The sequence below is a fragment of the Thunnus thynnus genome, chromosome 13, assembly GCF_963924715.1.
Source record: "Thunnus thynnus chromosome 13, fThuThy2.1, whole genome shotgun sequence".
NCBI lineage: Eukaryota > Metazoa > Chordata > Actinopteri > Scombriformes > Scombridae > Thunnus > Thunnus thynnus.
In genome coordinates, this window is record NC_089529.1 from 29,840,804 (window position 1) to 29,864,958 (window position 24,155).

Sequence of the window (24,155 nt, forward strand, 5' to 3'; positions counted from 1 at the left end):
TCTCTCTCTCTCTCTCTCTCTCTCTCTCTCTCTCTCTCTCTCTCTCAGTGTGTTTCATCCTCTCTGCTCGGCGGTCTTCTGAACATTTACACATCTCTCTGATCACATTATTGCTGTAATCGATCGTTATTTACCGGATCAATAACAGTTATCAGAGCGGGATGAAGCTTCTCTGCAGCGGATCGATCGCCTGTCTCTCGCTTCTCTTCTTTCTTCCAGGTAGGAACGTTTTCAGTTTCACTTCAGTAACTTTAAAAAAAAAAAAAGTCTATTAATTGACGATCAGCTGTGAAGAAAATACAAACTGAGGATTAAAGTCATCGATCCGTTCATGAACTTTCATCTGCATCACTTTAATCAATCAATATTGATCACTAACTGTTCAGCCTTTTAAAAAAAAAAGCATCAGGAGAGATTTTTATTGGGTTCCAAACTGTCTTAATGATATAAATAATAATATTATGCAATAAGGCTGCAACTCATTATTATCATCTCTATCTGCTGATTAATCTACTGCTTATTTTTCTTGAATTATTGATTAATTGTTTGGTTTATTAATTAAAAAAATCCAAAATGGTGAGAAATTCAACCAAACCCCAAAGACATTCATCTTACAGTCATATGTGGTTTAGAAAAGCAACAACATTCAGTAAATATTGCTGGAAAAATGACTTAAATAATTAATTCATTATCAAAATAGTTGCTTTTTTCTGTCAATTGACTAATTGAATAATTTCATTTCTACTTCTCTAAACTCCCAACATTGTAAATCTCATCCCACAGCCTTTATCAGTAACCTTCATGTGTTCATCCTGGTGGTTCAGGAGTCATTGTGGTTCTGACTGATAAGAAGGACAAAAAAACAGAGTTTACAGCTGTGAGGTGGACGTGAATCCAGCTGTTTAGAGGCCAAGTCCAAACTCACACTGTCAGACAGAAAGGTTCCATTAATAAAAGAGTGATTTTTTTAAATTAAAGGCTCTAAAAAGTTTAATTTATGTTAAAACTTCTGTTAACTGATCTGAAATTAAGAGCAAATTGTGGCTTTGATGGGTTTTTTTTTTTATATTTCAGGGATTTTTTGAATGTAGGAAAGTGTCTTTAGCAATTAAATGATGAGATCTTTCCTTTCTCCTCCATCTAAACCTCAAGAAGGAAACTCCAGTAGTTGTTCATGTGTTTTAACTGCAAAGTGGTAAAAATCTCCCGTCAGGTTTGTGTCGTTTGAACATCACAATCCGACAGTCAGACGTGCTGTTTGTGATGTTCAATCCACAGCAGCTGCATCTGTCCTGCAGATACAGACGATATCAACGTTCACATCTTATTTTCTTTTAACACTGATCATTGTTTTCCAACCGAAAACAAACCTCAGAAAACGTCATACAGCAGCAGGTTAGTCGGTCATTATATGTACAAACATTAATGTTCCCCAGATGATGAATCCTCTAGAGCCACCACGAGGTCAAAATCTCACTTTTTTACAACTAAATACTGTAAAACTAATGACAGTCTCATCATCCTCACCTGTACTCTGTGTTTAGTGCTAATTAGCACACGTTAGCATGCTAACACATCACACTGAGATGTTGAACATGGTAAACATCAAGTTACAATATCTGAACCAGTAAATGTGTCAGTATGTTTCAACATTTCAATATGAGAATCTGTCATTTACGCCCACATCAAAGTACTTTTCTCTCAAACTGTTTCTTTCATTCTTTTATGCAACTAATTCTGTCATTTCTCATGAGAACAAACAAGTGCAACGTTATAAATGTCCTTCAGGAGCGACTGTCTGAAAACATGCAACATTTCTCGACTTTTCACTCCGATGTCCCTCGTAGACGTTCAGAACAACTATAAACAAAAGAGACAGATATTAAAAAGACAATTACATCTGATTGACAAGAGCCGTGACACTGTTTACATAAAAGTTGGTAAACTCTTCAAGTAAAGGCGTGGACTGCCCGTCCACCTCAAGGTGTAATTATCAGTCTTTACAGCTTGAGCACCTGGCGTGGAAGTTAGTATGAACACAGACTATCTCAGTGGGCTTTTCAGTGCAGTACAGTGCATGTGTCAACCTGTTCCCTTTATTTCATGACGAAATATACCAAAATAATAAAGGAAAAGGAGGGAACGACACCACACAAATACTTTGAATATAAAGGGGGGAAGAGGACTAAGTGTTGAGTGTAAGGGATCGATGGATCGTCCGAATGGAGTCGGCCTCGGATCTGGACATGGCCTTGTCGCAGTTTGTCCGGGTTTTTATGCCTTGGCGTTGATGTACAGTCGTACAGACAACCTCACAAATCCAACATTCATACTTCTAAAGAAAGCCATAAGAATCATAAACAAACTACTTATAATGAACCAACAAACTCACTGATTATTAAATGAAAATCATCCAAAACTGGTTTAAAAATGAGAGAAAGTTGATATGATTTGAGAGTAATTTACATGTTTAAAAAATAATTGTATTTCAGTCAAAGGGATGAATTTATGTAACATGCAGCTCTATAAAAATACCGATGATCACATCCAGTCTGTTTCTGTAACAGCCGACGTCTCCACCTTCAGCTGTTCAGAAATACTTTTAACACTTTTATCTTCTTCTGAAACAAACTGTTTTATAGAGTAACAATAATCTGTTTTCATACAGAAGAATTCACTGATTATTATGTGTAATAATATACACATTTCTTACATTATCAACCATTAAAAACACAACATATTCACAGCCATAAAAAGATCCTCATGTGCTTCCTGTTAGAAACGAGCTGCTAAATGAATCAGCTGTTTAGATAATTAATTGTTTCAGTTTCATCTTTAATAAGAAAATACAAAAATATTTGTTGGTTTCAGCTTCTTGTCTTCATCATATATGATAGTAAATGAAACATAGTTCAGTTTTGGACTGTTTAAGGACTTTATTGATTAATTAACCCTTTCATGCATGAATTATTAAATCACAGAGTAAAAAAATAAAAATTATTGTTTATTTTTACTCTTAAACAAGTGAAAAATCATGTCAGTAACTTTTTTTAAAAAATATATTGAATTTTGAAATGTGTCTGTAGTGGACACCATACATCAACGGAGGAAAAAGTGATTCATGGAAATAAATATAGGCAAAATATATATATATATATATATATATGTTTATATATATATTATTTTATTACTAAGAGCAAATGTTATGAATACACATAGAAATGTTAAATGACAACAACAATAAAGAGATAAAGAGGATATTTGAAAAACAAGACCGAGGCCCAATAGGCAGAATAAACCGTTTGTTGCATGACGTCCACTGATGTATCTTCAGTCACAGAAAATAATGTACAAAAACTTGATAAAAGTATTTCAAACATCTTATTTAGTTGAGAAATATACTTTTTACCTGTTTTTTCCTCTGAGAATAAAAGTATTTAACAGATATTCCTACTTCCTCCACCATTTTGAATTTATGATTCAATATCTCAAAATCACAGAGAGTCAAAAATGATATTCAGATGGAATTGTAGACAAAACTTTGGGGGTTCAACACCTGGTAGTTGGGACATGATACTACAACTTAAATGGTTCAAGATGGCTCCCATCTGTAGTGGACGCCATGCATGAAAGGGTTAATTAACGGGCCTTTATTATTACATTTTTTACATTTCATAGAGTAAATGATTAATTGAGAAAATAACGGGCAGATTAATCAACTAAATAATCGTTGGTTGCAGCTGAAAATGTGGTGGACAAGTCAGTCAGTTTGAGACTGTAGCTTGTAGCGTGTGTGTGTGTGTGTGTGTGTGTGTGTGTGTGTTGTCGGGACAATGAGTCGAGGCTCTCTGAGCGGTGATAAGCGTCGATGGCAGCGGGGGACTGCAGCTGTCAATCACACTGTTCCATTCAGATAAGAGGAGTGACCTGCAGAGGTGAAACAGCAGATAATCCAAACACACTTCAGCTGGAAAATAACACACACACACACACACACACACACACACACACACACACACACACACACATCCAGAATGTGAAGATCCTATCCGCAGGTTTATCCTCTGAGAGTCATAAATATCTTTAACGGAGGATTTAACTGTTTAAAGATGATAAGTGGAGGATCAGCGTTAGCTATAAACACACACACACACACACACACACAAGTTTGCACAGCTATACTTGTAAGGACATTGCACTGATTTCCATTCATTGTGGACATCCAACTCAAACCTATTATGCTTTTCCTTATTTTCAGTCATTTACATATAATGTAACAATGTCAGATGTTCATGTTAAAAGCGTCTGAAGTGTCAGATAATGAGGTGAACGTGTGTAGCGGTTATCCCTCGGCTCTGAACGCTCGGTTTTTTAATGTTTTTTTTTCTACTTTCAGCGCGAGACGGCATTAACTGGTGACACATTTCTTTATATGGTCGTCTGCTGTTCACCGCTCCGCTAACATTACGGTGTTTTTCCTTTGTTTTGGGCCGAGCCGTGACTCCGTTACACAGCAGGACAAAGTTTACCTGTTGGAGGTGTGCTGGTCATCTGCAGCTCTTCATCAAACGTCATCATCACTGTGGCTGCATAAAGGGCCGCTATAAGATAAATAAGGAGTTTTTAACTGTAAATCATGAAAAGCTACACTAGTAGAATCAAAAAATAAAAATATAGAGCTGGAAATGAGCATAATAGGTTCCCTTTAACCGAACCTCAATTCACACCTGACCTTAACCATGACCTCAGAAATGACCGCGCTCTGGTCCCGACAAGGTTGGTGTTTACACCAGAGAAGGTCCCAATGAGGTAATAAAAATGTGCACGCATACACACACATACACACATACAAGTTGTCCTAAGTCACTTTTGGGGACATTAGATAGATTTACATTAATTTCTTGGAGACTTACCTTAACCTGACCCAAAAATCTGACTTTTGTCCCCAACTGGACAAGTCATCCTCATTTAACTGGTCGTAAGTCTGAAATTAGTCCCCAAAAGTAGCCTACGACAGACACACACACACACACACACACACACACACACACAGAGCTTAGGTCATATTGACTTAACTTGCCTTCATCTGTTTTTTGCTTTTAGCCGTGATGAACGTGCTTCTGACCATCTGTGCACTAAGAATGTATGGACTCAAACGTTGCCGTGACGGTGACGATGGTGATGATGAAGGAGATGAAGATGATGTTAAAGTCAAATCATCATGGTGAAGATGATGATAATGATGAATATGTGCTGCAGTGTGTGTGTGTGTGTGTGTGTGCCAGCTGGCGTGCTCTCAGCTGTTAGTGCTGACAGTTTAACTCCTCAGGAAGTTGTTGCTGTCACACAAACTGCTGACTCGTCTGCTCGCCGGACCGTGAAACAATAAGAAGCAGAGCTGCAGGCGGATTTATAGAAAGACTTCAGGACTGTAATCATGTCACCTGGCAGAAAATCAGCACAGACTCATTATTTTCAGGTTTAGTCTCATCTCATTATGAGGCGTGTTTCTGGAGTTTACTTTCTATATTCAAACTCAGCTCCACTACAGAAGCTGCTGTCAGAGATTCAAACCTTTCTACAGCTCCCATTAAAAGAACTACAAGCATGGCAGCGCGGGTACTTTCATCACTGTAATTTGGTTTAGTTCATAAAACTCCCCGATGCTTTCTTCTAAAGTCGTTGTTGTTTGTAGCTGTAATCTGTGCTGTGTAAAGACGTCTATCTGTCCTGCTGGTATTACAGATAATGTCTAAACTCCCCCCCCCCCCCCCCACTCGCTCATGGACTCGTCTCCTCTGTCGAACTGTGACGTTTAGCCTCCAAACCCCTAGGACTTATGGGAAACGAGGTTTGTTGAAGGCTGCTAAAAAACATAAATGTTGAATAAACAATGATATTAGATGGGTTTTCAGAAAACCTTCGTCCTCATCTAAACATATTAAGTTAGACACATGACATACTGTTGAGAAAGGTTCTAGTGGTCATTGAAGATGTTCTAGTGGTCCTTAAAGAAGTACCAGGGGTCCTTTAGGTGGTTCTAGTGGTCACTGAAGATGTTCTAGTGGTCCTTAAAGAAGTACCAGAGGTCTTTTAGGTGGTTCTAGTGGTCACTGAAGATGTTCTAGTGGTCCTTAAATAGGTTCTAGTTTACAAGAAGTTCTTTTGGGCATTGAAGAGGTTCTGGTCTTTTAATAGGCACTAGGGGTCTTTTAGGTGGTTCTAGTAGTCACTAAAGGTGTTTTAGTGGCCCTTAAATAGGTTCTAGTTTACAAGAAGTTCTTTTGGGCATTGAAGAGGTTCTGGTCTTTTAATAGGCACTAGGGGTACTTTAGGTGGTTCTAGTGGTCATTGAAGATGTTCTAGTTGACAGTGAGGGGGGTTTTGTGGTCCTTGCAGAGCTTCTTGGTGCCAGTGAGGAAGTTCAAGAGGTCTTTTAGGTGGTTCTAGTGGTCATTGAAGGTGTTCAAGTGGTCCTTAAAGAGGTACCAGGAGTCCTTTAGGTGGTTTTTTTGAGCATTGAAGAGGTTCTGGTCTTTAAATAGGCACTAGGGGTGCTTTAGGTAGTTCTTGAAGCCATTGCAGAAGTTCTTTGGGTTCCTATAGGCGGTTCTAGTGGGTCTTAAATTGATTTTAAGGGTTCTTTAGCACTCTCCACCCCTATCATCAAAACACCAAATGAGGTAATATTTTTTGGAAGAATCTTGTTCATCCGTCCTGTAGAGTTCCACACATTTGGAGAATCTGTGATAAAGAACACTGAGGCTGTTCTGGAGGCATGTGGGGGAACAACACCTTACTAACACACATTATACTGAGTTTTTCTTTCAGCATTATTTAGAAAGTCTCAGGGTTCTACAGGAGGTTCTAGTTGACAGTGAGGGGGTTCTTGTGCTCTTTGAGGAGGTTCTAATGGTCATTAAAGTGGTCTTTAAATAGGCACTAGGGGTGCTTTAGGTGGCTCTTGAAGCCACAAAGGAAGTTCTAGTGGTCCTTTGGGAGGTTCTAGTGTTCACTGAAGAAGTCCATTAATAGAGGTGTTAATCTCTGATAATCTCACGACTCGATTCAGATTCTTGGTGTCTGATTTGATTCAGAATCAATTCACGATTCAAAACCAATTCTGGCAGTTCAGATAAACGATCTTGATGAAGGTCACTGTTACCAGAGAAAAGTGTGTGAGAGTATGCAGCTTTTTTTTGTTTTTGAAAAGTTAACTGCATCAATTTGGAAGCATCTTACAGTCTTCTGCCTGTATGAGAAAAACAAGCTGGTGAGTAAGAGGAGGGAGAGGAGGATTGCTCCACTGTGTTATTAACGTCATATCTCCAGCAGTGGAGATATCGGCCGTCGTTAATCAAGATGCTGAGCAGGTTCAGGGTTTGTGATGTGAAGCAGACTGAGTTGTTTTCTTCACCTCAGACTTGGTTTAAGTTGTTTCAGTGCTGCGTTGGACAGCAGGTCTTGTTTGTTACTGCTGAAGGTATTTATTTAGTCATTAAATCAAAAATGCACCCAAATTCTTGTCTTTTTTGAAGATGAACTACAAGATAAATCTATCGTGTGCTCGCTGTCTCGCTGGTGCTGAGCTGCCTCGCTATTCACACTCACTAACATTTAAAAGTAAACTAAACTAACTAAAATACTAACTAACATTGATTTTGGTGATTTATGAGTCATTCAGAATTCAGTATCATAGAAGATAAGAATCGTAATTCTTTTGTGAATCCATTAGGTGGATCTTAAAACCATTGAGGAGGTTTGCGGGGTCCTGTAGGTGGTTTTAGTGGGTCTTCTTTAGTATATTGAATACCTAGAGGAGATTTTGTAGGAGCATGTTAGGCAGCGCTCGCCACCTCCACCGCCAAAACACCAAATGAGGGAATAAGTTTTGGAAGAGTGATGTTCATACTAACAGTGAAGTGGAGAATCTGTGACACTGAAACTGTTACTGAAATGTTACTGAAAAGCTTTTTGTTGTGGTTTTCTTTCATTTGTCAGCTATCTATATATACAGTGTCAACTTTAAAAGCGTTCTGGCCTGTAGTTGTGATATTTTGCCAGATATGAAGTTGTTGGACTGAGAGACTCGAGAGAAAAACTTTGAGCTGTTTGTGTTGCAGTTACCATTTCAGCTCATGTCCTTTCTATATTAGTCCTGATGAAAAGCCTTGAACAGACAGAGCGGAGGAGTCTCTCCTTCTCTCATTAGGAGACATCCTGATATTCATGTTTGTCTGACAGATTCAGAGCTTCACTTCCACATTTCCATTTCTGTACAAGAGATGTTATGACTCACCTCCCTCCCTTCTCTCCGAGTGTCTCTACAGTCATATTAGTAATATGTCATTTTCTTGTTATCCGATGGTCTCTGAACCGACCCTGGTCTTGTGCACTTCCTTTTTTGTGCAAGGCATGTTGTCTTTACTGTCTCCTCCGGCACTTGTGAACCTTTCTGTTTGTCCTTATTGACACTGAGTGTTCAAAGCTGCAAACGCAGACGTTTTTTTCTGTGAATGCAGGTTCACTAAGAACTGAGAATCTTTTTTATTATAATTTTCCAACAAATATGTGTCTTTTTCATCATATACTCACTCTGTCCCTCCTGTTTCCCTCATTTTACTCCTGTTTCTATTATTTATATAAATGAAAAAATACAATAACTTTGACATACACATACAAAAAAAAAAAGGAACACTAGTAGTGATGAACCTAAAGAGAATTATCAGAGACTCTGCGGCTCCTCTCGGCTGTACGGAGCTTTATAGTGAGTTTCAGCTCATTGTTTATCTGTCCGGCTGCAACTTTTACTGTTCTGGTTCACTCTCAGAGTCTCATAGTGTCGTTTTGGGCTGCTCAGCACCAAACAACAAACAGACACAGTTAGCTGTAGACTAGCTGGTGAACATAGTGGAGCATTTAGCAGCTAAAGAGCCAGATATTTCCCTCAGGAGTTGGTAGAGAGTAAAAACAGAAGATAAAAGAGAGTGAATATTGGACTTACATTCACTAGGTGGACAGAAACACGACTCCACATGAATGATAATGTTGCTCCGTAACTGCTGGATGTGGAAATAAAAGCAACATCATATATTTGGGCCGATACCTGATGAACAAAAGCATTTATGTGGAACTAGAATGCAGCTGTGGATATCATCCTTATAAGGACTTATGTTACACTGCATTAACCAATAACAGCTTTTCTTACAGATGAGTCACCAGACAGCATCTTCAGACAGGTTGTAGTTGAAGTGTTTCGCTGTGACTTTACAGAACGTTTCTTTGGCGGCTGCTTGAAGACAAGTGACTGCAGCTGATAGTGAGGTCTTTGTTAACTATTTTATAGACAATTTACACGACTGGACAGTGTTCACAGTTTGTGTTTACTTATATGGTTACTGGACTGAAGATGCAACTGTGACTGCTGCTATAACGCTGAAAGTTCAGATACGTCTTCAGCTTGATCTGCTCTGATTTACATCACTTATCAGATGCAGAACATAAAATATGATGTCAGATTCTTTATCCGAAGGTTTCCAGGAATCTGATCTGGTCTGATCAGACTTTCTGTGGATGTTAAACCTCAGTGATACAATATCATGTGAAGTATGTTTGTGTTTTGTCTGTCAGGGTGTTATCGAGGGTCATAGAGCAGTAAATAGTGAAGGTTTTTCTCTTTTTCTGAAAAGGTTCATGAACTTTCTCTCTCAGTTTACAGATGAGACGAGTTCATGTCTTGCGGCTGCGTTTCATTCTGCTCTCTTGACTCCTGCTGTGGGACTGGAAAATGTTTTTTTTTACATCTCCTCAACAATAAACAGTCTACAGTTATATCAAATGTTTATATGTTCTGTTCTCTGGTAGGCTGCTATGAGCATAAGACTTGTCTTGGCAAGTTTGCACATATTGGCCTGTTACAGTCAGTACGCATTTATTATCAACCCTGTCATGCATGAATTATTAAATCGCAGAGTAATATATTTTTTATTGTTTATTTTTACTCTTAAACAAGTGAAAAATCATGTCAGTAACTTTTTTTTTTTTTTAATATTTTGTATTTTGAAATGTGTCCACTGTAGTGGACGCCATGCATGAAAGGGTTAATATATTTCCTTTTTACTGCTTTTAAACTTCTTAACCTGATACTGTTCTCCTTTATTTCTCCTTGTTAATAGACTTAAATGGTGATGCAGAGTGACTGCAGACTAAGGATTTTAATTACATAGTGTGACCTGTCGTTCTACTTTTGAGTCTTCAGTGCTCTAGTTTATGCGCTGAACGAGGCCAGATCTGAAAATTATTAGGATTCTTCCTCTGGAGAAGATGAATATCCACCATAAATGTATTTATGGACATCTGTCTGTTAACGGAGATGTTCAGTATTTTTCAAGTGTGTCTTAAACCAGCAGTCAGGTGTCCATATGAACAGTGAAAGAGGTTTTCCTCGCTGTAATCATTCCTCCTGTTCATACTGGATATTAAAAGATCCTTCAAATGTGCTTTCAATGGAAATGATGGAGGCCAAAATCCACAGTGTGTCCACACAGTCATTTAAAAGTCTCTGTGAAGCTTCTATTCAGCTTCAGCAGTCTGAGTTCGTCATATCAAGTGGATATCTGACACATTTAGTCTTTTTAGCATCAAATTCCCTCTTTGTGTTTCCCTGTTGAGCTGCAGGTGGAAGTATAGTGACAAAAAGAGGAACTTTGGCACTAAAAAGACTGTAACGTTGAAAGATATCTACTTGATTTGACTCATTTGGACACTGAAGCTTCATATTAGCTTCAGATAAACTTTTGGACTGTGGATTTTGTCCTCCATCACTTCCACTGTAAGTGCATTATGAAGGGATCTTCTAATTTGTTCACCTGACTGTTGTTTTAAGAACTGTGAACTGTCCTTTAAGTCTGTGAGAAACTGTGTCCACACACATATCTAAAGGCAGCGTCCCACTCCGGCCCAGAGGTGATCACGAGAATCCACACCTGGCTGCGCCTCGTTATCGCCTGGCTGTCAGGTGATAAACACCCTGCTGTTCCGAGCGATATGATTGGCTCCAGAGAGACAGCAAACATGCTGATATTTGTGACGCTGTTGCAGTTTCTGTCACTGTGGACGTTTCAGCTTTCAGCAGTGCATGAAGTGTGATGTGTATTTTCGTAATTGTTTCATCTGCTGATCATTTTCTTGATTAATTGATTAGTCGTTTGATCTATAAAATGGTGAAAAATGTGGATAATTGGTTCCCAAAGCCCAAGATGCAACTTCAAATGTCTTGACAACAGTCAGGTATTCACTTTACTGTCATAGAAAACTAAATAAACCAGATAATATTCATATTTTAGAAGCTGGAATCAGACTTTTGCCGTTTTTTTCTCAAAAAATGACTCAAAACAATAAATCGATTATCAAAATATAAGGCGATTATTTTAATGGTGATCAGTTAATTGACTAATTGCTGCAGCCCCAGCTGTGCGTGTATATATTCTACATTCAGTAACCACAATGAAATACAGAGCAAGTAATGTGTGTCAGTTTCTGTTTAGTCTGTTTTCTCTCCTTTATCTTCTAACATAGTGAAACTTTTAGTTTTATCTGCATATTTATTATTTAGTAAGTAATATTTTCTCTAATGAGCTAGTGAGGCTTTGAATTGTATTTTTGGAGGATAAATATAGAGCGAGATCCAAACAGCCTTTACAAAAACATGCTGATTCGTGTACAGAGATGTGAACCCAAAAACAGACCACATCTTGCAGTGGGGAACCCCCCCCCCCCCCCCCCTTGACTTAAAGACCTTTCCAAAGTGGCTTTGATGGGGTGTGAAAGGGGCATTTTCACCTTAATGTTGGACATAAGGGAGTCAAACATAAAGGCAAAAGTTTTTCTAGCTGTTGTCCTTGAAGACAGGATGAATTTTACAAAAGGAGATAAGGATGCACACTTGGGCAATCTCTTCTTGAAGACATGCACAAAAAGCGAAAAAGAATTTTTAAAAAAGAGCTTGAGAGTAAAGTTAATGGGTTTTTGTTTTGTTATTTATTATTATTTATTTTTCTTGCATTGATATTTATTGTCTTGCACCTCGTAGATGCAGAGTGAGGGTCTCTGGCACAACTTCACCTGCTTCCAAGGTGCATGGAGAGATGAGAACTCCAGCAACACTTGTAGTATGAAGAACAACTTTATCAGTTGACCGACGCGTTTTAGGCTTGTGGCCTTCATCAGGGTCATCATAAAACACATTACAAACAACATTTAAATAAAGGAAGTTGGGTATGAAAAAAAGGTTAAAAAAGTTTAAAAGTTAAAAATATATAAAAAAATATATAAAAGACAACCAATCATATACATCCAGACACATATCAGCCAATGGGGCGTCTACAAAGATGGGTTGGATATATGGTCATGTGGCTTCAGGCCAATCGTTGTCCAAGAAGGGACATGGGTGACGCCATATTTGGTCCATTAACTAGAAAGGTGCAGCTATGGGGGTGGTACTTGGGTTTTTTGTTTATCCAAAAAAGTGCCTATTAGATATGACATACAGGTCAATAATAAAGTTGTTCTTCACACTACAAGTGTTGCTGGAGTTCTCATCTTTCTTGTCTTGCACCTCGGAAAGTCTTTTCATTCTTCTATATATGCAGTTTGAATGACAATAAACTTGAAGTTGAACTTAATATTATGACTATTTGCACACACCTGGACAAACACTGGACAGATGTGAGGAGGTTTATTGAGATATTTCATTTTGAAGCAACATTCAGCAGCAGTGAAGCTCATGATTGGAAGCTTTGTTCTCTTTCTGCCTCCCTGCGTTTTTCCTACACCAGCCCCACCATTAAATAATTATCTCCCAGACTAGTCCCAGCAAGAAAAAAACATCTCTATCCACCTGTGACCACCTTCGTCGTCATCATAATTAGTTGTCACAGGATTTAAAGGAATTATCTTCCTGCTGTTGGTCTGCAGACGCTTTCTGATTTAAGTGTAAAACCTGAGGTGATTCCCGGTTAATTGAACTGGGAAATGTGGTTTGTGTGAGTGTTTCTGTGGGACGGACTGAGCTGCAGGTGTACTGCTGGTGATATGAGACAATTCAGGATTAAGAGAGAATCACTGGCAGAGAAAACGACTTTAAACACACTTCAAACCTCGTAACATCCAAAATAATAATTCTACAATAAGAATCAGGTCAACATCTGAAATGTGAAGTTACATCAAAGTTTAAAAAAGTAGTATAATTTATGTAAAAGTGATTGAAAAGAAAGATGAGTAAAATGGAAGATAAGAAGGAAGAAAACAAAAGTAATAAATAAAAAGCATGTTTATTTTTCTCTGTGTGTATTTTAGTTGTTTTTGTCTTTTTTCCTGTTTTGGTGAGATGTCTTTATAAGCCCTTACAGGTTTTTTAAAATCTCACCAGCACAATCCTTTCACTCCTTTAAAGCACTATGTTTTTATTTGTGTGTGTGTTGTTATTTGTGCAAAATAAATGACATTAAACTAAAGGTTAAACCTCAAGAAACTGATTCCTATAAACTTGATTCTACAAAGCACCAAAAAATGTAATAAGTTGGATTTAAAATGTGATTTATTCCATCAAACACAACAGAAAGAAAATCATTGATAGAATTTGTGTTATGATCTTCTGAAAAATAAGCCTGTAATTATAAGTAACTACCAGTTTTAATAAAGATCAATAAATAAATTAATAAAAAGATCAATAAATAAATTAATAAAAAGATCAATAAATAAATGACATGTTAAAGAGTTGTGAAGTGGGAGGGGCCACTGGTTCTGTAAGTGTCCTCATTCTGTATTCCTGTTTATAATTTATCTTTAAACAATCTCCTCAGTAGGGATGTGCAGAGGGTCCAGTATTTGTATTTGTATCTGTATTTGTTGAGGCAGCAAAATTATTTGTATTTGTATTTGAATAAAAGTGGAAAGAGGCTTAAAAATCCTGTTTTTGTTTTTATTACGCTTTTAATTTTAGAAAATTAAAGTTACAATAAGTGTTCTCTTGGGAGCGCTTCATTTGTGTCAGTAGCTCAGTTTTATCTCTGGGAAACACCCCCAACTCCAGGAGTGATGTCCAAATTAGGAAATGTGCGTCATGTAGCAGGTGGATGTGACTCCCCTCATTGAGACCTGCTGATAGACGTCACAGCGGAGCAGAGGAGAGACACTGAGATAGTGATGTAACCGATATGTGTGCTGGTATTTAACATGTTTTTTAAAAATATTTGTATGAAACAAATATTCGTAAAAAAAAAACACTATTTGTGCTTTGCCGAATAACGTATTTGTATTCGGGCACACTCCTACTCCTCAGTATTACATAGAACATAACACAGAACTCAGGACTGTCCTGGTTTATTTAATGATCCTACAGGTTTATATTATGACCACCAGCTTCAATGATTTCAACTTTGTTCCTGAGAAATCAGGTTTTGTCTGTCGTTATGGCGGACGGGTAAAAATACTACCATACCCATGAACCTCGGCTGCCGTTGCTATGGAGAAGAAGTCAGTCAGAATGCTTCGTCATTGAAGTCTAAACAAAATGTGGCGCCATAGTCGCTGAATTCACACATGACCGAATTTTAAGCTCTGTGATTGGCTGTCGTAGTTAACTTCTAATGCTCATCTTTTGTGCTGATGATTCAAACCAGAGAGTTCAAAGTCAAACAAAGCTGTAGTGCTCAAACTGTGAGTCTTGGGGAAAATGAAGTGATTCTTACTTCCAGGAAAAATGTCCTCCAACTTCACAACTCTACACACCACTTCCTGTCACCTCGCCTCTCTCTCTCTCTCTCGTCGTTCTCCAGTATGCTTGGCCGCTCATGGTCGCTACGCTCAGAAGCTGCTGACTGACTTATTCTCCAACTACACCAACGCTTTGCGGCCGGTGGAGGACACCGACCACATCATCAACGTCACGCTGCAGATCACCCTCTCCCAGATCATCGACATGGTAATCACATCCTAACTGCTGATCTAAGTCCATGTCGTGTATAATCATCAAACGCTTTTACTATTTATGTCCTATTAATACTTATGCTATATTGTGGGTACTTGCTGTTATTGATGTTGTTATTATTGTTATTAGTAGTTTTATTGTTGCTTGTTTTTTGTTCCCTTGGATTTTATCACACTGCTGTTTTGCATTATGATGTAATGTTTACTTGCGTGGACCACAGGAAGAGTAGTTGCTACCTTGGTCGTTGCTAACGGGGATCCAAATAAATAAAAATAAATACGTGTGTGTGTGTGTGTGGCGTTCTTCCTCCAGGATGAGAGGAACCAAATCCTTACCACCTACCTGTGGATCCGCCAGGTGTGGATGGACGCCTACCTCACCTGGAAGAAGGAGGACTACGACGGCCTCGACACCATCCGCATACCCAGCAGCTACGTGTGGAGACCTGATATCGTCCTGTATAACAGGTCGGTGTGACTTCCTGTCAGACTGCAGAACGTTGGCGGGGGAAACACTCTGATTATGTCAGAAATACTGAGTTATCCCTCTACTTTCTCCACCACAGTGCAGACGACGTATTCTCCAGCTCCATGGAGACCAACGTGGTTCTCCGTAATGATGGCCAGGTCATGTGGGACCAGCCGGCCATCACCAAGAGCTCCTGCTCTGTGGACGTGGCCTTCTTCCCCTTTGATGTGCAGGAGTGTCACTTCACCTTCGGCTCCTGGACTCACAACGGCAACCAGATGGATCTGTCCAACGCCTTGGACAGCGCTGACCTGGCGGACTTTGTTCCCAATGTGGAGTGGGAGGTGAGTTCTTACCTTGTTCTTGTTCTCAGGACAAGGCTTCATTCCTGAACCATTTTTTTTCCAAACCAGGTTCTGGGCATGCCAGCCAAGAAGAACGTCATCCTGTACGGCTGCTGTTCTGACCCGTACCCAGACATCACCTTCACCCTCCACCTGAAGAGGCGTGCCTCCTTCTACATCTTCAACCTCCTCATCCCCTGCATGATGATCTCCTTCCTGGCTCCGCTGGGCTTCTACCTGCCAGCTGACTCGGGTGAAAAAGTTTCTCTGGGTGTCACGGTGCTGCTGGCCCTCACCGTGTTTCAGTTGCTGGTGGCTGAGAGCATGCCGCCCTCTGAGAGCGTCCCGCTGATAGGTGAGGAGTCTGGTTTTTAAGTTTTTCATTTTGAGTTTCTGAGTCAAGCAGGTGGTGATCGAGGTGATTTTAGTACATGTAAGATACCCTGTTAAGTAGTTCTATTACAACAAAGGGCTACACCAAGTTCTTTGGAAGTTGAAACCTGAAGGCAATCGTTGTGTTTGATTCAGGGACTTACAACAATGCTGTGTCTCAAATCATATACTTCTGTACTTACACTTAACATTTTGAGTGCATAAGTGCGTTCACACTGAGAAGTATGGAAAATGCAGTGCACTGTGAGTACCTGGATGGTGCACTCAAAACGGTCAAAAAGTTGAGTGTGGAACTATGGACACTTCTCGCCCTCAATGGTCGCCATCTTGGCTACGTAGCAGAAGGGGAGGGACCACTTTTCAAACTGGAAATGGCGGCCGGGTACATTTTAACTACGGTGAACATTGCCACATTATACAAATGTAAGTTAAACATGTGTTTTTTAGTTGTCAGATATAAGTCATCAGAATGTTTTTTGGGTTAATTTAGCAGTCTGTAATGATTTGGTAGCGCGAATGCTAACGCTAGCTAATGCTAATTTGCAATCGTCATTCCCGGTAAGTGCAAGACTCAGTTCTCATTCAGAACTGTTTCCAAATTGTCAGATTCCTGAGAATCATTTCGTTTGACACAGTTATTGATGGCTGGATGCACAATGCAAATGACATAACAACAGGACGCACGCTGTCAGGATCTCCCAGAGTTCTCATGTGGTCGCTGAGCATGGACGCATATACGAAACCATTCAACAAATGCAAGTAATAGGCAGTAATTTCAAGTCTGAGAGGCAAAGCCACCAATAAAACAACAGTCGGCAGCGGATGTGATTACATCACAGGAACAGTGTTTCTGACGGTGTACATTTGAGTCCTGCGCACTGTCAAACTGGTACGACTGCTTCTGTTGGCTCATCATGTTAAAAGTCAAATTTTAACAATGAGGCCATGTATCTGGTAGTGATTCATTGTCTGTATTCACTGAACATTCATGGCAGGATGGTTGTGTGGTTGTAGAGGGGGTATTATGGTCTACTGACCCAAACATCCACTATGTTCTTGTCCTGTGGGCTATTATTGATAATCATTGCAAAACAAAACAAAAAGGAATGTCTAAGGTAAACTGTGGGTGCACATACACACCTTGCTTCAGGTGAAATTTGTTTTGTGCCAAAAGGTTGTCACTATTATCATGATCAAAAAAAAGAAAGAAAAACTTAGTTCATCAGGACCGTCTCTGCCAGACACAGGTGAGAACTGCTGGTGATACTTTCAACATGTAGCATTAACTTATACTTGGGAAGCTCCACTAATTTCATTTCATGGCTGACACTTGTCAACTGTGATCAGTTTACTTTGCAACATTCTGTATCACAAAGTCAATAACAGCAAAACACTGTCTATGTCTATCCAACATGTTCAACCAACGGAGAATCAGTCTATACCGGCTGTAAACAACAGTACAGACAAACAAAGCATCTTTTATAGCCTGTCCAGTCTAAATAAAGTATACTTGCACCAGCAAGACCAGCTGCACATCAGCTCTACAGCGCTCGGCTGTTAATGAACGAGTTTATTTTACAAAGTGACAACTAAACATAAAGCCAGACAGCAGAGAAGGTGTTAACTTAGACAGAAATTGTTGCTTCAGTAAAAGTCTCTACATTTTACAGAAAACCGCGTCCTCACACTCTATTAAATAAAATATTTCTTTACCAATTTGATGGGAAGCACCTTGATTTTCCATTCTTGACTGTGCAGGGAGATACCTACAAATTTGGCTGAGAAGGTTGTTTTGCACATAAACCAGCAGGTTTGGTTGGCGTCAGGCTGACCGGCAGAAAGCTCTGCACCGCCAGGGAGCGAGACGCCGGGCTGATGAGTCTGGTGGACTCAGTCGATGGAGGCGGTGGCGTTTCTTCTTCCTCAACTCTCACTTTTTTTTAAAATAACACATTAAAAAACTAGCCATTGTAATAGCATTAACGTTACATCGCCTGAAAAGCCAGCAAGTCAGTTGGCTGAACTAGAGAACCAGTTGTTTCACTTGTGTGGTGAAAACTTTAAATTGTGTTTTTAGTTCTGGTGGTAAGACGTTGCATAACTGGAAGCCCTGACTGACCAAAAGTTGTTCAATAAAATGCTGAGATACAGTTATAAAGGAGAAGAAAGTTGCCAAGCAAGCAGATTTGTTGTTGTTGTTGTGTGTGTTTGTGTTCTTGTTTGTAACCAACAGATAAACGGAACAGACAGTAAAGACCTCGGTGTGCAGTTTTCGGCTCGGCAGTAAACATCCCGTTTATGTTTGTTGGCTAACAGCACTGTAACGATCAGAAGGGCAGCAGGTCGATGAGACCTGTCAGCGTTTTTTTAAAATACAACAATCACAGCTCGATGGTCTCTCAGTCATCAGAGCAGCGGTTCAATCTTTGAGTTTCAATGCTGCCAACAGCACCTCAGATTTCAGCCGAGATGCTTCTGTATAAGCACAAGAAACTCAAAAGATTAAACATCAGCCTTATAAACTCAAAGCTTTCAGAATTAAGTTCAAAAAGTTGTGAATACAACATCAGCAGTTCACAATAACTTTTCTTGTAATTCTTGTAAACAGGGACTGTCCACACAAGAAAAGATAGCATTGGTTATTTGTTCTAATGCTTTAAATGACCTGTATTACCAATGTAAATCCATCACTTCCTGTTTTCTCCATCAATCACCAAGACAGACATTTGCCTTCAATACTACACATGGATTTTGAACTGTAAATTGTTTTCCATTTCCTTTCCAACAGGAAAGTACTACATTGCTACCATGACGATGGTCACTGCATCGACAGCGCTCACCATCTTCATCATGAACATTCACCACTGCGGTGGGGAGGCTTGTCCGGTCCCAGAGTGGGCCGAGCGCTTCATCCTCAACCACCTCGCCCGTATCTGTTTTGTCTACGAGGTCGGTGAGAACTGTTTCAGTACGAATTCATCCAGGAAACAACCTCTGTCACAGGAGCAATCTGACGCCCCGTCGGCCAATGGCGGCAACCCCAAAGAAACAAACTGGGATGTGAATGGGCGGGCATGGGGAGGGAGGGCGGAGGAGGACGGGGGGGGGGAGTCTCTGAAGCCCGGGAAGGATTTCACCAACCAGACGGACTGGAAAGAGGATCTGTTTGTGACCATCGAGCAGTCAGAGGAGGAAGGAGCTGCTGGAGGAAGTGAAGGGCAGGAGGAGGAGATAAACAGTACCTGTGGAGGAGGAGGAGGGCGAGTTGAAGAAAAGAAAGGTGTAGGAGGTGAAGGAGGAGGCGGAGCCAGGGAGAACAGGAAGAAGATCTTGGTGAGAACCCAGTGTGTTTGCCAGCACCAGGGACTGTGTGGTGCCGTTGAGTACATTGCCAACTCATACAAGGACCAGCGATCCGCGCAGATGCGCATCGGGGAGTGGAGGAAGGTCGCCAAGGTCATGGATCGCTTCTTCATGTGGCTGTTCTTCATCATGGCCTTCTTCATGAGCATCCTCATCCTGGGAAAGGCCATCTGATGGAGGCTTTGAAGAATCATGAGAGGGTGAGGGAAGAGAATCTGTTCACCAATGAAATTATTTTATAACGTTTTCTTGAAACAAGTGAACATTGATGGTTGTAATACTGTGTGAATTCCAGATTAAAGGCTTGATCCACCATTTTTTTGTACAGCACATCAACCCGCCATAAATGTACTGTATATTCTATCTGGTATGTTTGCAAACAATGATTTCCACCAGAGTTTAAAATATAGATTTGTGGGTTTGAAAGAGGCTCGGCCGCACAGATGGATAAACAGGTGGCTACATCAGAGTTTATGCAAAAAGATCAAAGATAATTTCAAATATTTTAAAAGCATCACATCAAATATGAAGATTTTTTAATTCAACAGTATGATCTGTAGCTTGGAAGGCTGCACTACTGTCGTGCCTGCTGTTACCAAGCAACCAAAACCGCTTGCATCTTTTTGGTTTTTAACGGCGGTTGGCAACCAGCGTTGACTGACCTTTCAACTGGATATTGTGATGTCCTTGGACAGAAAGGGTGAAGCAAGTCCTGTGGAGCTGATTAATTCATGTCACACACATGACCTGCAGTTTGCTTGCTGCGTTCAAAAAAGTTGAGATTTTTCCATCTTGGTGCGCTGTGGACACGCCCGAAAAAACAGGCACGTTGCAACAAACACGTGCTGCAACGGCATTGCTTTCAGTTTCACTCGTCTCACCTCTCCATTGAAATTAATGAATTTAAAACATCTTAACGGCCACTTAAGCAACACATGCAGCAGCTTGACAGGGATTGTCGTGAGTTGACATCAACTCGCACATCAACTCCGCAGAAAAGCAGCAATTTTGTCACATTTATTCTCCATATTGGCCAAAACTGGCCGCTGTACCCTGACGACTCCTTCTGTCTGGAGGATGTGTTGAAAGCTGGTGGTTGGAACTTGAGAGTTTAGTGCCCAGTCATGTAAAGCTTTCAGGGTTTTTTTGTTTCGCATATTTCGTGACACGTCTCCAGAAACATCTGCAATAGATTCCTGACATCAAATACTTTATGACAAAGTCAGATTTGCCACATAAATGAATCAAATTATTAATGATTACAAACCAAACTGTTGGTGTTATTGATTTTACTGTGGATTTTCTTAAAACTGTCTGTTGGGATTCAGAGAAGAAAAGAGCAAACTAATTAGTGTCCTCAGATGCCTTCACATACAATATATATTAATTTAAAGAGCACAGCTTAAGTTAAATTAGCTAAACTCATCTATTTCTAAGGAAATCTCAAATAAACTACTAAAGAAAACAATGTTTTATGCAGCTGGATGCAGGAGTCTATTCTACACACACACACACACACAAATATATATATATATATATATATATATATATACACATATATAAATGTGTATATATACATATATATGTATATATATAAAACCATCATCATTTTTTACTTGTTTGAAGAAAAGCCTGATTTTAAAGATGAATATTACTGAATGTTTTTAAGCGCCAGATATGATATTAAATGATGCAATTAGCCTCATTTTATGTTTGTGATGATCAAAAGATGAAAAGATTCTATTTGTTTACATGATGAGATGAATGACATCACAGTAAACACACAACTCACACTGTCACAGTTTTTTTTTAAACGTTATGTTCGTCACACTGTATTTATACAGTTTTCAATTTAATAATGAATGCAGGATTTTTTTTTAATTGAAATCAGTGATCTGGGACTAATTGATCTTTAATTAATCAAATTATCTTTTAGGCCAGAATATAAAATGTGAAATATAAATACAATTACATTACATTTTACACTACATTTCATTTAGCAGACGCTTATATCCAAAGCGACGTACATATGAGACTGATACAACACAAGCAGGCATCTAGTCAGGAGACAACAACACAAGTAAGTGTCATAAAGCTTAAGTTTGGGCCTGATAGGGCATAGATGCCAACAGGCAGTGCAACAAGGCAATGATTAGAGTGCATAGAAGTATGTTTTTTTTTTGTTTTGTTTTGTTTTGTTTTTCACCATACAGTTCATCAAGTGCAGAGGTGTTTGCGAAAGAGCTTGGTCTTTTCTTAAAGATTGAGAGGGACTCTGCAGATCGAACAGAGTTTGGTAATTCGTTCCACCACCGGGGAACTACAGAGGAGAAGAGTCTAGCTAGAGACTTAGGGTCCTGTTGTGGTACCAGGTGCCTTTCGTTGGCAGAGCGTAGTGGGCGGGAGGGAGTGTAGACCTGCATGAGGGAGTTCAGGTAGGCAGGAGCTGTTTTAGTTGCTGTCTTGTAAGCAAGTGTCAGGGTTTTGAATTTGATGCGGGCAGCAACTGGGAGCCAGTGGAGGGATATCAACAGCGGGGTGACAGGTACTGTTTTTGGCTGATTGAAGACCAAACGCGCTGCCGCATTCTGGATCATCTGCAGAGGTTTAAGTGTACATGCAGGGAGGCCTGCCAGTAAGGAGTTGCAGTAGTCGATGCATGATATAATGAGAGCCTGAACCAGGAGTCGTGCTGCATGCTCAGACAGGAAGGGTTTGATCTTCCTGATGTTGTACAGGGCGAATCGACATGATTGAGTGACTGAGGCCACGCGAACCTTAAAGGTTAGTTGGTCATCGATCATGACACCCAAATTTCGGGCAGACTTTGTGGGCATGAGTTGGGTTGATTCGAGCTGGATGCTAATGTTTTGTTGTATGGAAGGACTGGCTGGTGTGACAAGGAGCTCGGTCTTAGAGAGGTTAAGCTGAAGGTGGCGTTCTTTCATCCATGCCGATATATCGGCAAGGCATGAAGAGATCCTAGCGGAGACTGAGTGGTCTTCCGGTGGGAATGACAGGAAGAGCTGGGTATCATCAGCATAGCAGTGGTATGAGAAACCATGGGAGTGGATGATTGCGCCAGGTGAGGTGGTGTATAATGAGAAAAGGAGGGGACCAAGCACTGACCCTTGGGGAACCCCTGTGGAGTACAATACAAGTGGAGGCTTGAATCATTTGAAGTTTAGAGATTTAATTTGACGAATGACTTAAACTTCGTGGGGGGGGGGCAGAATAACAACAATAACAACAATCATAACAACAACGACACAGAACATTCAGTCAAATGAGGGAATAATGGGGAGGTAGTGAGGGAACACTGACCTAAAGGTGGCCTGAGTTTTGCTAATTAGAGCTGATTTTCAGCTCAAATCCAATCAACACCAAAACACCAAAATCCAGCCCAATCCGGCAGCCGGAGACGACTCACAGCTGGTCCTCCGCTCGGTGTGACATCACTCAGCCACAATTGGCCAGGAATGTTGGGTTAATTGAATTAAACCAAATAATTTCTTCTAAAGAGATGATAAAACATTGTGATTTAAAAAGTTCACAGGAGCAGCCGAGTGTCTGTCTGAGGTTCTTGTTGCAGTTTAATGATGATTCAGAGAAAATCCTGCATTATTTATCAGTTTTTGAGCCACACATGAGATGTTTACTTTGGTGTAACTCACTGCATGAACGAGTTCTGCAACATATCTGCACACTGAGTGATAATCATGAAGATAATGTGATGATGGTATTGAGTGATTAAGGATTCACGGTAAGAAATTATCTTAATGAGTATTTTCACAAGCCTGTTTAAAGTCATTATTTACTGAAATAAATCAGAAAGAGAACATTGGATTCAATTAGATCTTCTTGCTCCATGCAGTTCATCTGCTTTACATTTTATATGTGATCTTTTTAAAAAGAAGAAACAACCTGAAAAACAGTATTTAAGTTTTACACTGTAAAATGTTTCACTCCATTTATATCCTGGTCACAATTGTTTAATATCCAAATTTAAGGAATTCTCATCAAAAATGCTTGACTGAAGTGGAAGAATTTCAACTAAATGAAAGTTAAAATGTTTGTCACCTTTTCATTTTTTGCAGTGTTTCACAGTGTAAACAAGAAATGCCAAATGTATCAGTGTAGAACTATTTGTTATATATCCTGTTTGTGTGGTGTTGATCATTTGTCAAAAAAAGACGTATTAACACATGACACACTGTTAAAGCCATGAAATACATTAAAGCTTTCTTATTAAAACAACTTTGTTTACTGTTGTTGTTTTGTGGAGACATTTTCTGTCAGAAGATGCACAAACCTTCTACCTACCCAACACTTTATCATTGTTATTTTAATTGGAGAGAAGGGGGCTTTGGGAGGGAGGAGGGGTGAACGTAGGGGTTTTGGGTAGACAAGAGATTTCATACATAATTTTCCAAAATTGTCTCATACTGTCACAATACTCCTGCTCAATATTTCTTTTCAACAAAGGTAACACTTTTGATTTCATTCATAATCATTCATCGGTTTGTTTTTTTCTTTTGGTGCATATCTGTGCAAATCTTTGGACAATTTGATATTATGTCCATGGATTTACTAAAAAT

At 39.6% G+C, this 24,155-nt stretch overlaps 1 protein-coding gene across 1 annotated transcript; it reads left to right on the plus strand.

The window, feature by feature from the left end:
* LOC137196132 (neuronal acetylcholine receptor subunit alpha-10-like) lies at positions 1-20,715 on the plus strand. The gene is made up of 6 exons (XM_067608954.1): positions 1-219; positions 14,838-14,983; positions 15,302-15,456; positions 15,555-15,801; positions 15,871-16,156; positions 18,983-20,715. The coding sequence occupies exons 1-6, from the start codon at positions 162-164 to the stop codon at positions 19,729-19,731; spliced, it is 1,641 nt and encodes a 546-aa protein (XP_067465055.1). The 5' UTR covers positions 1-161; the 3' UTR covers positions 19,732-20,715.
* Positions 20,716-24,155: the final 3,440 nt, after the last annotated feature.

Excerpts from the sequence above, each read along its gene's own strand:
- LOC137196132 (XM_067608954.1), top strand. The coding sequence starts at position 162 with ATGAAGCTTCTCTGCAGCGGATCGATCGCCTGTCTCTCGCTTCTCTTC. Across the intron at positions 15,802-15,870 it reads TTCCCAATGTGGAGTGGGAG|GTTCTGGGCATGCCAGCCAA; the intron begins GTGAGTTCTTAC and ends TTTCCAAACCAG. Across the intron at positions 16,157-18,982 it reads TGAGAGCGTCCCGCTGATAG|GAAAGTACTACATTGCTACC; the intron begins GTGAGGAGTCTG and ends CCTTTCCAACAG.